The sequence below is a fragment of the Pocillopora verrucosa genome, chromosome 14 (assembly GCF_036669915.1).
Source record: "Pocillopora verrucosa isolate sample1 chromosome 14, ASM3666991v2, whole genome shotgun sequence".
NCBI classification, from domain to species: domain Eukaryota; kingdom Metazoa; phylum Cnidaria; class Anthozoa; order Scleractinia; family Pocilloporidae; genus Pocillopora; species Pocillopora verrucosa.
In genome coordinates this window covers 1,847,062-1,861,384 of record NC_089325.1, presented here as the reverse complement: position 1 = coordinate 1,861,384, position 14,323 = coordinate 1,847,062, and the positions used below count along the sequence as shown (strand labels likewise).

Here is a 14,323-nt window from a genome sequence, read left to right as displayed (position 1 = left end):
TGAACACTACTTACACAGTAGTGAAAATAAGGCCTGAAAAAAATTCATGCTTGTACGGGATTTGAACCCATGACCTTTGCAGTACCAGTGCACTGCTCTACCAACTGAACTAACGAGCAAACTTGCAACTGGGAGCAGGTCATTATGTTGGTTCCAAATAAACCCGTGAAGTGGTGAATAAACGACTGTGAATATATGAAAGACATATTTGAACTGCGGATAAAGACGTGAATATGAAAGCGATCTTCGCAGTTATGAACATTACTTAAGCAGTAGTGAAAATAAGGCCTGAGAGGTGGTCATTATGTTGTTCCCTAATAAACCCGTGAAGTGATGATTCAATAACTGTGAATATATAAAAATCATATCTGTGAACTGAGGTTTTAAGGAGTGAATTCGGAGTGATGAACACTACTTTCGCAGTACTGAAAATAAGACCTGAAAAAAATTTCGGGTCTGTACGGGATTTGAACGCATGACCTCTACTATACTGATGCAGTGCTCGTAAGAAGTGTTCGCTGTTGTGAAGATCGCTTCTATATTCATTTCTTAAACCGCAGTTTACATATATGATTTTCACATATTCAAAGTCATCGATAACGGTTAAGGCTAACACCTTAATATAACAAGCACATCACAAAAAGAGAGGTGGAGGTTTTTTTTTTGGTGTTGCACTTCGTTTATAACACGATGCTTACGAAGAGGTATCGCACCTGTTTGCGTGTCTAGAGTTTCCTAGGCTTGTGTAAGGCACAAAAGTAAAGGTTTCATCTGTTAACCTCTCTGCAAGTGTCTAGTTGAAAGTGCATATAAAACTAACCGCCCCTTTTTACCTGGAAATGCGCGCGCACGAGATAAATTATCGGGCACCGCTCATTTATCTTTAAAAAGACGATTACACTCGGAACGGAATGGAAAAAAAAACATTTGAAAAAACTCATAAACAAACTTTTCTTTGTCAAATTCAGATTAAGTTAGACACCATTTGTTTTCCAAGTTATTACCCGAAAAAATCTCACCCATGTAATAAAACTGGAAAAAAGTCACACATAGTCTCGCGAGGATAATTAATTAGCATGACCATAAATAATCTTACTACGCGTCACTAGTACATAAAGGCTTCCATGAAAATAACTTTATTATGAGTAGAGCTCGCAACAAGAGAACATTTAGTTAACGTTCATGATGAAGCTCTGTCTCGTGATGTTAGTGGCCCTATTAACGTTTCCTCATTCTCATCAAGGATACAGCAAAGTTAAAAAGTAAGTTTCATTTTTCAAACATACGATAACATCCAAGCAAAGTACCACCATCTTTGCTTCGATTTCCACGCGCGTGCATGATTATAGCACACGAAACTTACTGCACTAATAATTTCAAATGACTAGCGAGAAATTTAAAAAAAAAAACCATTTGCTTATAAAAAGCAAAAATGCTTCCTTATTAAACACAGATCGCTCACTTTTTTATCAGTAACAGGTCTTGTGGATGAAGGGGCTGTTACTCTCTCTATAACCTAGAAAAGTTTATGGCCGATTTTTATCATAAAAAAAAATTATAACGGCTCATGATTCAAACCAAAGGGTTAACAGCGGTTTTGCTACTTTACAGGTCTGGCATTTACAATCTGCTATGGAATATTGTGAAAGAGGGAGGTCATCGTGGACTGGCGGAGTGTCAGAAGTTATTTAAGGCCGAGATTTGGAATTGTTCATTGCACGACCAGCATGTGTTTCAAAAGTTACCTATCTTTTTTAAAAGAGGTTTGCCACATGGTAAGTAGAGTTAAACCTTTTTCTTCTCATTCTTTTATTGCAATGCGCATCATGTATTTCTGTCGCACATGTTCCTTGAGGTGAAGCCATCGAGTTTGAATGTTTCGCAACAATGTGCCATGTTAATGCAATAACAATAAATTTGTTAATATCAGTTGTCAGCGATCTTTAACTTAAGCTTGGTCATTGAATACCCAATTTCTTACAAGACACACTTTCGCATTGGAATCGCTGGGCTGAAGTTTGCTAGCAAGTAATAGCCGGAGTACCCTATGGATCACATTTTGTGAATAATTCATGTATTCAATGAAAATTGCTAATGGGAATGTTTAAGAGCTCGATGGGTATAGCTATTTCAGTCTAGTTCAGTCAGGTCATTACCAGAGCACACGCACGAGGATCAAAATACGACCCCATAAATCCATCGTTGATTGCGCCTTTGATGTCTTTGTTATCTTTTTAAGAAACAACTTTGGATCTCCTTACTGATCCTCAATCTGTTTCATTTTTCATTGCAGCAACTCGAGAAACAGCTTTCCTTCACGCCATCAGCGCAGCCGCTATAACTCACGAACTAACTATGCAGTGCAGACAGAACAGAATACCCGGATGTAGGTGCGGTAAGACAAGGGAACAACAAAAAGGAAAGAGCGACTGGCAGTGGGGAGGATGCAGTGATGACATCAAGTTCGGAGAGAAGGAGACGAAACGGTTTATCGACAAACTGGAGAAAGGAAACGACGCTCGTACTGCGTTCAACCTGCACAATAATCATGTAGGAAGAAAGGTAGGTTTGATTAACTGTCTTCAGTCTGTTCAAATATTGATCTACTCATGAATGAAATTGAGAAAAATGTCTTGTTTTTCTAATGTTTCTTTGTTGCTCAAACCAGGTTGTCCGCGCAAAGTTCAGAAAAGTATGTAGATGCCATGGCGTTACCGGAAGCTGTAACATGAAAACGTGTTGGAAAGAGCTTGCCCCTTTTAACATGGTGGGACAGGAACTAAAAAGGAACTACCACTCAGCTGTTCGAGTGACATTCGTGAATAGCAAGCTTCACAAGCGCCACAACGACCAAGACAGACTAGTGACCAAGAAAGAGAAGAAACTGGTTTATCTGGACTCGTCCCCAAACTATTGTGTACGAAACACGACCGCGGGCTCCCCTGGAATGCGAGGAAGGACATGGGAGAGTGATATTGTATCCGTAGAAAAAAGCAGATCTTTGTGTAACTCTTGTAATCTGCGACATCGTACGGTAGAACATCACAAGCATGTCAAATGTAAATGTAAGTTCCTGTGGTGCTGTACTGTTAAATGTGATTTATGCACCGTGAAATATTCACACACAGCTTGTGTGTGAAAATATTGGCCCAGGCTCCTTCAATTTGACTGTATGTAGCTTTCCGTGTTATTCGAAGTACACCACTATATTTTAATACGATCAGACTAAGGGGGAGCGTAATTTTAATTCTGTTCATCGTTACTTTAATGATCTTGTTTGTAAAATATGCTGATTTATTGCCTTCCATTTTCACTTTGTCAAAATAAGAAAAAACGCACCTCATCAAATATATTCATTCATGATAGGTCTTCCATTAATTAGTAAACGTTGTAGTGTATCAGTGTGGGCCTTTTACTTTCCTTTAGCAACAAATTGATACACATTTTCAACTTTAAAGTTTGTATAGGAACTTTTTCACGCGTAAACAAATTCACATCACTTGTTAGCGCCTCAAGAATGTTCCTTTTTTTTTCTAATATTGAGCAGAAATTTCTGCACATATTATTTCATCGAAACACTTGCTTGAAAAGACTTGGGTTCGTAAATCAGTAGTTCTAGATTAATGAAGAGCAATTTCGGCGCAAAGAAAAAGATTATGGAGCTACTATAATATTAATTAACGAAAATGATTTCAGGCACCAGCTCCGCTCCGGCTGCAAACAACAATTTTTTTCAAACTAGTTTTTAATCAATGTAATCGAAAAATTTCAGTTAAAATTAAGCTATTCACAAGTTCAAGAGAAGTATAACAGGAATTCTAAATGGTGTTCTGTCCTGAAAGTATTGCATCTTAGTTTAAAGGAGGGGCAACTTTGCACTTGCCTCAGCCAAACAGAAAAAAAACATTCCACAGCTCTGAACCTGACACAGACATCCAAATCAGCAGAGTGGCTGACTTGGATGTCTCTGAACAGAATTTTGTTTGGTTGTATTTAGCATTAACGTCAGAATGGCTCTTATCGGGAGTTGAGTCCGCGAAATCAGCGGTCTCTCGATTGGCGTACACCAACACATGGCTATCGGGCCAAGCTCAGCGATCTGTTCTATTGCTGGTATTGAACTGCCTCGTATTTACTGACAATTTTTACGTCTTTTGAGTGCCTTGAAGTATGGTTAACCACTGCATAGCATTTGGATTCAAAAATAGAAGTTCCAAACCGGAATACAAGAACTTGTCATGGCTTCACTCCCGCTGTTGAACAAGAAATTATTGAAAAAACGGCTCGTTAAACTACGCCGATAGAACACTTAATTAACCGAGCATTCTTATGTTTGTAGTCTGTAGACTGTTTCATAAAACCATTGAGAGGACAAAGAACTTACTTGAAGCTAGAATCTGTGCCTTCAAAGTTTGTTTTTACTGTTGAAAAACCAAAGAGCCTAGCTCACGGAAAAAAGTACGCTCTCCATAACATATCCTTCGCTCATTCTTTACAGCTGGCCCGATAGCCTCTTTTTTGTGTAAGCTAATCGAGAGACCGCTGGATTGTTTTAGTGACGTACTCAACTTCGATAAGAGCCATTGATTTATTTGCTTCCTTTGTCTTTCGCTTTCGCTTTCGCTATCTATTGTTGGTCGAATAGGTCGAAGCCTAATTCCTGACTTGCTTGCAGGAAGGAAGCGGTAAAAGAAAATACATAAGCAAATTTAACTCAGTGCAGATCAGCAATGTCAAACTTATCAATTAATTCCTTTCCGCCCACTATAAATCGCGGCAACGTTGTTCTACGGCGGAAAGACTCGAGGAATATTGTCCTGGAGGCCTTTCGGCCAACTTGTTTCGAATTAGTTCTTTACAGCGTTTCTATTTGATGCTGTAACCTTGTTATGAAGGCGTTTATTTTCATTCCAGTTCGAAGAAAGTCTGGATTTTATCGCCAGTGTGTGTTCTTAGTCACCTGTTCGAATCAGTTTGAAAACAAAAATGACAGGTCAAGGGTGAGCCCTGTTAATAACCATTGCACTAGCGATTGAGAGTTGCGACTTCCTCAAGATCGGCTATGAAGATCTTTACAATGTTTTTACTCGAGGAGCCCGTTGTTATGATCGACTCGATGCTTGGTTCGGCAGGTCGCTGGCGTACAAAACATCTTAGTTCTGATAATGGTCGTTTGGCTAAAGGTTACAGCTGTCTTGATGAAACTTGATTTCTTAAACAGAGGTGATTAGCACATCAATAACGATACTTATTGTCGATTTTACTCGAGTAGAATGTTCCACATATTGTTTGAGGTCATGGATCACGGTGAACTCCAACAGTCTCTTACCGTTTTGAGGTGGGATTATTAAAACGCAGTCTTGAGACCTACTCAGGTAATTGTTCTTGGCCTGGTCGCGAACCTCAAGGGATTTGTTTGGAGCCTTGTATACGCAACCAATGAAATAATTCGCTTTTTGTGTTCGCACTTGAAAGTATATACCATTGAAATCATTCCGTTACAAATCCCTTCTTGTAGAAAAGTTTACGTCTTTCCAATGCGTCTAATGTGTGTTTCTCCGGTCAATACACAGAGAAACCCGAAATTACTATTTCGAAAATCAATACCGCACTATTTAACGACGTCTCTATAATATCAACAGGCGAGGTGAAGGTATTTGGGAAAATCAGGACATGTTCATCGATATGAGCTAAATACACTGGCTAGTTTTCTCCATCCACTTCTCAGTCACAACAGGCTTGCCAAGAAAGGTGGTGATGTTTCCATTTTCAAAAAAACAGACAGTTTATCAGTCACTTGAGAATCCAAAAGTTTACAGCAGACAAAGAAATCTAGCTTAAGTACTGTAAAAACGTTCCCGTGGATGAATCCAAGCACCTAGGTTAAATATGGTAAATGTAGAACAGCTTTCCAATAGGTTCACCACCGTTGTGCTGTAGGGAATTCGTGAGTAAATATTCGAACTGTCTTGCAATCTTTGAATGCGGCCCAACAGAAGAGTTTCTTGGTGAAGTTTATCTTAAATCCCATCATTCCGCACTCCATAATCAAGTGATAAAGCTGAGGTTTACCATTAAAAGTGAAATCAAGGCGGCGGCTACGATCATACATACGAATTGAAGCTTTGTGAGGATCCTGCTCATCACTTATAAAACCTCTTGTTTCGATGCTACTTATTCCCTGGTTAGCTGGAGATTCGTATGTTTGTAGCTTAACAATGAAACGACTACCGTCTTTTGGTGGAGACGGTGCGTAGTCAGGGCCAGAAGGTTCCATACCTGGATAGGTTCGATTAAGAGACATTGAGAACTTGTTGTAAGGGTGAGAAACTTGCAAGGAAATTTCTACGGAGTGTCTTTCAGTCGTGGCCTTGCAGATGTATTTGTGCCTTCCCCAGTGTTTCAGTTGACATTCCTTTCCGCAGTACTTTGCACTCATGCACCTCTTGCAAGACTTTAATCCATCATCTTTTCGAAGGCAAAAAGCACAATATCTTCTCAATTTGTGTGACGTTAAATTTGTTGAGCCGTGATTGTTTCCGGAACACCGATTGCTTGGCTTAAACTCTGGAGCAACCAAGTCAGGAGCAACGGTTTTCAAGTCAAGTGGATGCTGCCCCGTAAACATGTTTTTTGCATTTTTCTTCATAAGAAAGGTTTGCAGTCTCAACGGAAAAGAATATAATTCATAGGTGTTAAGTCCCTCATGAAAACCAGGACCACAGTTGTCGTGTATATGGTTGTTTTCTATCACACATGGGATTTTCCCTGGACTTTGCAATCCAGCCATTATGCCACCCATTTTGTTGTTACAGATCTCGTTTCCCTTGTACAGACCGCCCGAATTGCTGTGGATGCAAACTCCCCAATAAAAGTTCTCAAAAATCACGTTATTCTCCAAAGTGACGTCATTATGGTTTAAGAATACACGGACACCAAAGGTGCCATTATGAAATATCTTGTTTCCACGAATTTCCACTGGGAGGGAAACAATAGATTGAGGAGGAAGTCCTGCCACGAGGATTCCCTCGTATTTATTGTCGTAAATCTCGGAGTCGGTTATTATGGCTTCCTTTGCTAAGACACCCGCTTGTTCCTCATCGACCCAGATTCCTCTTGTATTTCCATTGATGTGGCATTTGTGAATTGCAACACGCCCCTTGTTGAACACTCTAACTCCTGATGCATAGCATCCCATCGCGCCATTTCCAGTCACATGACTTTCTACCATCGTGGCTGAAGCATTTGGGCCTTGTACTACTATTCCACAGCCTCCGTTACCCTTGATTGTGCATCGAAGGAAACTTGCCGTTCCACTGACAAGGACTAAAGGTTCGGCTGAGCCATTCCTCGAAAAGAAACAGTTCTCGAACTTGACATTACCATTGCTTGCAACCAATGTATATTCTGTTGAGAAAGTAATATTTCGAAAAAAGCAGTCTTCTTCTAGGCTAATCTTCCCAGAGTAAATGGTGACCTTAGCTTCGTTGCCCAGAGCAGCTACCACTGTGTTACCGATGGACGCTAGAAAGGCAGTGTCAGCGTTATGGCGTTTTGTAGAGTCATCTAGCCAATATTCTCCGTTTGGAAGAAGAACCACTTTTGGTTGTGACTTGCTGTTGTTGCTGTACATTACATCCTTGCGAAGGGCCTCCGACGATTCACAAATCTTCCACTTTCCATCCAGATCTCCGAAAGCAGATTTGAAAGCCTCGTAACGACGACAGCATTCACCATCATGGTGATACGCGATCGCGGCGAAGCACAAGGCAGAAAGTCTTTGCCCAAGACCATTTAGTGCCAAAGCTTTCCTAGAGTATCCCTTCCAGCAGTTGGGCATAGCTCTGATATACTCCTCTGAATCTTTAATACATTCTTCTAACTTTCCCAATTTAAGATAGGCAGTTGCTCTGTTGTTAAATAAGCATGGGTCACGGTTGGTTTCTCCTTGCATTGCTTCAATTCCTTCAGAGTAAGAATTGATGGCCTCTTCATAGAGCCCACTTTTGAAGAACGTGTTTCCTTGCATACGGGTTTGATCTGTGTCAGCACTTGTTTGGATTTCCAACGTAGGCGTTCTTTGATTCTCTACAGGAGGTCGTGACGAGTAAAAGATGATTTTTTGAAACAGTTGAGAAAGCGGAAGAGTATGGGGGAATAGCTTTCCCAGTTCTTCTTTAGAAAATACCTTGCTCACACCTACATCAAAATCCAAAATTTGAAATGCAAATCTTTCGGTTTCTTTGGCTTTCTCTTGATGACCGTGCACGCTAAGCTTCAGGGCGTTTTCATAAATGACCCGGGACGTCTCAATGTTCAAAACGGCTGTTTTTACTTCCTTCGCGATGTCGTCTTGATCGAGGAGGCATCTCAAATGCTCTTGCAGCTCGGAAGCATGAATGGTTAACTTTGACCATTCATAGAACAAGGAAGGATCAGTCACAGAAGCAGATGCTTGTTCTGTTACATTTCCAGTTAAATTTGAAATAATCTGGTCTGGTGACGGGAAACGGCGAAAGCATTTGTAAAGAAGTCGAACCGCTCTCAGTATTGAAGAAGCCGTTTCCTCAATGGTCATTCTGGTTCGAATAACTTCCTGAACCAGACGATGCAGGCCAAGTGATGTGGAGGATATTCTTTGGAATAGCGAAAACTTTGTGATGATTTCTAGGATGTGATGTCTTATCAAAGGACCACAGGAGCTTTCTGGCACCTTATCGTCAGAGGAAAGCACTTTGCCGTCGATCAACTCGTCTTGAATTTCATGAGGTCCCAGAAAGGCGCAAACGTTTACAAACCTTGATGCTGCTTCCCCATATGCTGACTTTTTGACGTATTCGAAGTTAATAAGCCACGTGGTATGTACTGCCAGCCGACTTTTAGATTCGTACTCCGACGATGGTTTTGCTGGATGCTGGCTCAGCAACTTTAATCGCTGGATTTTGTACTCTTCAAGGTACTCACTTATGGGACATTGAAGGGCTTTGATGTGAGCACCTGCTTGTTCTAAGGCAAGGGGAAGACCACCGAGCTCACGAACAAGTTCTTTCAAAATTTCCTTTTGTCCTGTGGGATCAGGGAGGCAGCTTCGAGAAACTAGAAAACCTACTGCTTCGTCTTCTGAAAATGAGAACAACTCCACACAATTGGAGGGATTTACATCAAAGGAGTCATACACTTCTCTCGATTCTCGTCTCGTTGTGAGCAAGAGATGACCAATAGCTTGCCTTCTCCATCCTCCACAAAAAAATTTTCGCATTTGGTCGGAGAGGTTAAGCTGGTCTACATCGTCAAGAACCATCAACCACGCCTTTTTGCTTTTCGAAAGGTAATTGAGCACTTTTGACAACGTGAGGTCAAATGAATCCGCGAGCACTCCCAAACGCAAAGCCAGGTCGTTCAGAGAGTTTTCAAACCTACGGTCATCTTCCATGGAGATCCAAAACACACCTCCTTCGTATTCCGCTTTACGTTTCCATGCAAAGTGAGATGCTAACGTGGTCTTCCCGCATCCTCCAAGACCACAAATGGCTGCCATGTTTAACCCACCGCTTTTTTCGAATTGTAAGTACTTCTCCAGAATAGATAGTTCCTTTTCTCGTCCTGTAAACCATTTGCTTTGTTCTGGCGCGTCAAATACAATCTCCTTAGATTCCTCTGAAAAGGATAAACGTTCAAGTTTTTCCTTCAGTATAGCCAGATCTCTCTGCATGGCCGATCCATAAACTTCTAGAGAGTTACAGCGGAGCTCCAATTGTTCTTGCCGCATCTTCCAGTTAGTCTCAGAGCTTTTCAAAAGGTTCATTTGTTCCTCGTTCTTCTTTTCCATTTGTCTTGTAATCATATCTTGGTTTTTCTTCATATCTTCACAAACGCTTTGCAGGTTTGATTGTTTCTCTTCGAGGCTAAAAATAGTTCTTTCAAACTCGGACTTAATCAGGGCAAGAGTAGAACAGACGCTTTTCATGTTTTTATCCTGTTCTTTTTCGTTGTGATGTAACGAGTCGATAAGTTTTTGGACATCATTGTGGATAAAACGAAGAAGAATGTCGTCAAGTGGTTTACCAAGGCATATGTCTAGTCCTGTAAAAAGTTGACAAAAACCAAGTGGAAGGGATCAATGCCAGTATCTAAGAAACCGATCACCTATCCCTCCTCCAACCCAACATTAAACGAGGGTCTGAATAGGGCAAACCGTTGGGGGTAAAAATTGGAAAACTTTATCTTTAGTTGTAGAAATAGTTTTGACTGAAAAGAGTGGTAAACACGTAAATGAACGCTCATTCGAATCACTGGGATAAAGTAAGCATCAATGCGGATTTGAATGAGGTCTAAGTGCAGCACTAGTTGTGGGCCTATTAAATATTTTTCTCGTTGGCATAAGGATTTACAGTTGCACCTATTCTCGAACCTAATAACTGGAACCTGTATAAAAAAAATGATAAATTAAATTTTCTTGAATCGCAAGGATAATAAAAAGTGGCTTAGTTGTTTGCTGTAATCATACCTCCTTTTCTCCATAGCTGGAGCTCGTTCATGATACTCAGTTCATCAGCTGGAGGCAGGGTAAGGTTTTTGACCAGGGTCTCCATGAGATCGAAGCAATCATTGTATTGGACATCTGTCCAAATGGAGAAGTTACAATGAGCCCACTCATTGCGCACCTTTGAACGTACGTCTTTAGCAAATGGTCGCACCAAAGCGAATGGTATTGCGCCACAAAGAACGGCAAGAGCTGCAGAAGCGTCAAAGGATGTATCAAATGCATTGAAATGCGCCATGAAAGGTTTCATAAACAATTTTGCCAGAGAAACCTCATCCTTTACACGGTAGTCATAGTAACGCGGCTTCTTATGCAGGGCGGCGTTATTGTTGATACTTTCGTAGTTCAACTTCAGCGTGCTCGGAGGAATGGTCTTTTGGTGAGTTGGATAGGTCTGTTTGTCTATTCCAACAGTTGCTACCAGACGCTGGTAAAGTGGCTTCATCTCGTTCTGAATCTTAACCCTGAGACATGGGGTGAGAACATTTTGAAGAGCAATGCCCACCACTATCCAGCGTCGTTGCTCTAAGGAAGTGGCACCAGTTGAGGAAGCCATTGAGGCTGTACCAGTACCAGTCAGAGAGAAACTGATATGAATCCTATGACGAAGGTAACATAATTTCGCGTTGAAAGTATTAAAATCTTGGTAAGGGCTTTTCTTCCTACAATAATTTAATAAATAAACCCTTTCAGGTGGCTGGTATGTCGGCTGATTTTGCCTGCAACTGAGGGATTATCTGAAAAAGAAATATTTGACCGACAAGCGAAGCTTCGAGTGCAAATGTGAAATTCTGAGGACAGTCTCTCAGCTAAGGTCATTATCAGCCGACATACTAGTAAGCCAGAACAGAGTTTTTTTTATAACCCTCCCATTATTTTCCTAACGCGCGTTGACAGCAAGTTATGTTGACTTTTTAATTACTTTCCGGTGTAGCATTTCAGATCAGCTTTTAATGTCACTGTCACTGGACTCTACATAATGGGTTTCTTTTTTCATCCTTGTGAAATGAAAAAGATGAAAAAGTTGAACTCTTAAGCTGGCTTTTTCCCGCTTGCTTTGTTTCTTTTCGACTGAAATAATCTTCGGTCAAATATCGACGTAGACGGGGGTTATTGTGTGAGAACTGTATGGTGATTTTGCACCACGTGATGTGAGGTAGCCGATTGAATCGTGCGAAAATCAATGGGTGAGTTATCAAAATCAAAAAAACAAACCGTACAAATACAAATAATGCATCACGAGAAGCTAAAGAACGGCAGGAATCACACGAATAAATGTAATACATTCATACAACATTGTAAACTAAGCCGCCTTGCATAGCCCTTAGGGGTATTAGCGGCTTAGCCCGTACATTAAACCTGATCTTACTACTCAAATAAGATTTGAAGTTGAAAATGAATTTCAATGTTTCAAAATAAGTTCCACTAGGGAATCGTTTAAATTTATTAGGCTAATCAAAATCAGTGTCTCGTGTATATTTGATGTAGGAGATTATTTGTTGGTTTAACATATAGTTCCTATTAAGTTCTTCGACGCCTTTCATAACTCAGAAGAGGCCAACGAGCTTAAGAGATGTATGTCATGAGAATCACACAGATCTCTTTTATTCCAGAAATCTGACCCTTTGACTCCGTTTTGCTTTCGATTCCTCTAAGAATCTATTTACCAGTTAAATGACAAGTAGTCTGCGTGTAATACTAAAATGCAAACAATCAAAGCCAATTTAATACTTCGCAAGCGATCATAAATCCTTAAATAATAATTTTTTTCTAGTCTTTTGTAGACATTACGGAGTCATTTATTTGCACTATGTACTCGGTCAAATGTAAACATTACTTAGTCAGTTTTTGTCTGATTTATTTCAGGAAATCAAAGCGCTCTCAAACGGTCAGCTTTTCAAAGCAAAAAGGTAAAGATATATATTAACTGATAAAAGAATCAATTTTATAAACGGCGCGCTAAAATAACTTTCGCCCTTTTACTGTCCTGTTCGATCATTTTTTCTGCTTCGAGGGAGCATGGTAGTCACGAGATCGCTTTTCGTTAGCCGGCATGATTTTAGCTTGCTAGGCGTTGGTCGCTCGCAACGATCTCAGCGATCTCGACCCGTGATTATGATTGACACAACTGAAGTTTTACTTATCCAACGGTTGCATGTTAAAAGAAGTCAAGTCTACACCGCAGTAGATGGAATTAATGCATTAAAATGTTCCTCTATTTGGCGTGCATCACCGAATGATCAAAGTTCAAAGACGACCGGCGATTCTCATCTGCTTACAGCCAATTTGGGGTGAAACCAGAACCATGAATCACAAATCATAGCAGTTAGATTAGATGGAATCATGAATTACGGATATGGTTGAAAATAAATAACGAACATCGAAAAATTTTATAAATCATAAATCATTGGGCTAAAAAAGGCAGGAATCACAAATTTCGAAAGAAAGATTCTGCCTCAACCCCCGAAGTTAAGACTCAAGATCAGGTCTAATCATTTACTAAGAGCCTTTTTAACAGGGGCCTCATCGCACACAAAAACATAAACTCACCAGGAAGAGTGCCTTGTTTCCTTTTCCTGACCAGCACCGAAAAATCCGATTTAAGCAATTTCTTCCCGGAGAGAGAGAGAGTCGAAGATTTAGAAACGGGCCTACGATCGAGTTGGCCACTGGGCGGCTATTTCTACCAATTGTTCACCTAGAGATTCTGTACACCGACGGAAGATGTGGATCCTCTGAGAACCTAGTTGAATTTTCTAGGTAAGCTTCAAAGGTCTTCAAAGTCGTCGAATCTAAGGTACAACTTCTTCAGTTTTATACGGAAGTTCTCTCCATCTTTAGAAGAAGAGACACGTCATCGCAAAGTCGCAATGCGATTCGCTGCTTGGATATTTCGTCATCGATCGGTATGAGAACTTTGAGGGAGGGAGACATAGTGGCAAGGTGGGAACAATAAATTACGCAGTGAAGATTTAGGAGGATTTTGGGATTTGCAATGTTACGGTGTTGCTCAGGTTCTTGCAAGTTATTTTGTTGGCGCTTTTAAGTTCCAGTTTACAACGAAACGAAATTATTTCCGAAAGTCGTTGACCCATGACGCCCTTGTTATTATTGTCGCTATGGACAAGGATCTATACCAAGTTTTTATAAGTGCGACAATTTTGTAACAAAGTGCAACGATTATTTCAAAGTGCGACGGAACAAACCTTGGTGAAAACTTCTTTCTCTTTATTCCGATTATGCCGAAGACATGACTGGCCAGTCATGTAGGCATGATGTTACTCTGGCCACAACGACTTGCAATTAAGCTAACATACTAATATTATTTTAGCCTGCGGAAAAGGCGTCGTCTGTTTTATTTTGCGTTTTTCGGACTAGATAAGGGGAGGCTAGCGTGAGGCGGGCGTGAGACACTGGCTTGCCTCTCGCTCGATACCGCGCACCTGAAATACGCAAGATAAAAAATATAGGCATGCTACGCATGCAAGAATTTTTTCGGAATTGTTAGGTTGAGATGGGACACTTTGAGTGACTAATTTTTTTCAATTTTTTTGAAGAAAAGGAGCATTAACTTTCAAACTTTCCAACAAAAATATCGTTCGATGGAAAGCGCGCGGCGGCCAATGTCATATAACATTGTTTGTAAGATTGCATGAAAGCACCCTCAAACTGATTCAAAGTCATAATTTATTTGCTAAACAGTATAAGTTATTCGTCAGTTTTGTTTCTTTACAAATTTCTCTCAGCTTTCAAGCAAACAATAACGACGACAGGCCTTAC

General features: G+C 40.4%; 2 protein-coding genes across 2 annotated transcripts; one reads left to right on the top strand and one right to left on the bottom strand.

Annotated features, from left to right (window-relative positions):
• The first annotated feature begins 1,185 nt into the window (after positions 1-1,185).
• On the top strand, positions 1,186-3,139 carry LOC131779626 (protein Wnt-8b-like). The gene is made up of 4 exons (XM_059096189.2): positions 1,186-1,262; positions 1,612-1,775; positions 2,294-2,562; positions 2,669-3,139. Exons 1-4 carry the CDS (start codon positions 1,186-1,188, stop codon positions 3,137-3,139), a joined length of 981 nt encoding a protein of 326 aa, XP_058952172.2.
• Positions 3,140-3,763: 624 nt separating this feature from the next.
• On the bottom strand, positions 3,764-13,343 carry LOC131779631 (uncharacterized). Its single transcript, XM_059096192.2, has 3 exons — positions 13,094-13,343; positions 10,508-11,142; positions 3,764-10,083 (listed from the first exon to the last, which is right to left on the bottom strand). Exons 2-3 carry the CDS (start codon positions 11,097-11,099, stop codon positions 5,921-5,923), a joined length of 4,755 nt encoding a protein of 1,584 aa, XP_058952175.2. The 5' UTR covers positions 11,100-11,142; positions 13,094-13,343; the 3' UTR covers positions 3,764-5,920.
• Positions 13,344-14,323: the final 980 nt, after the last annotated feature.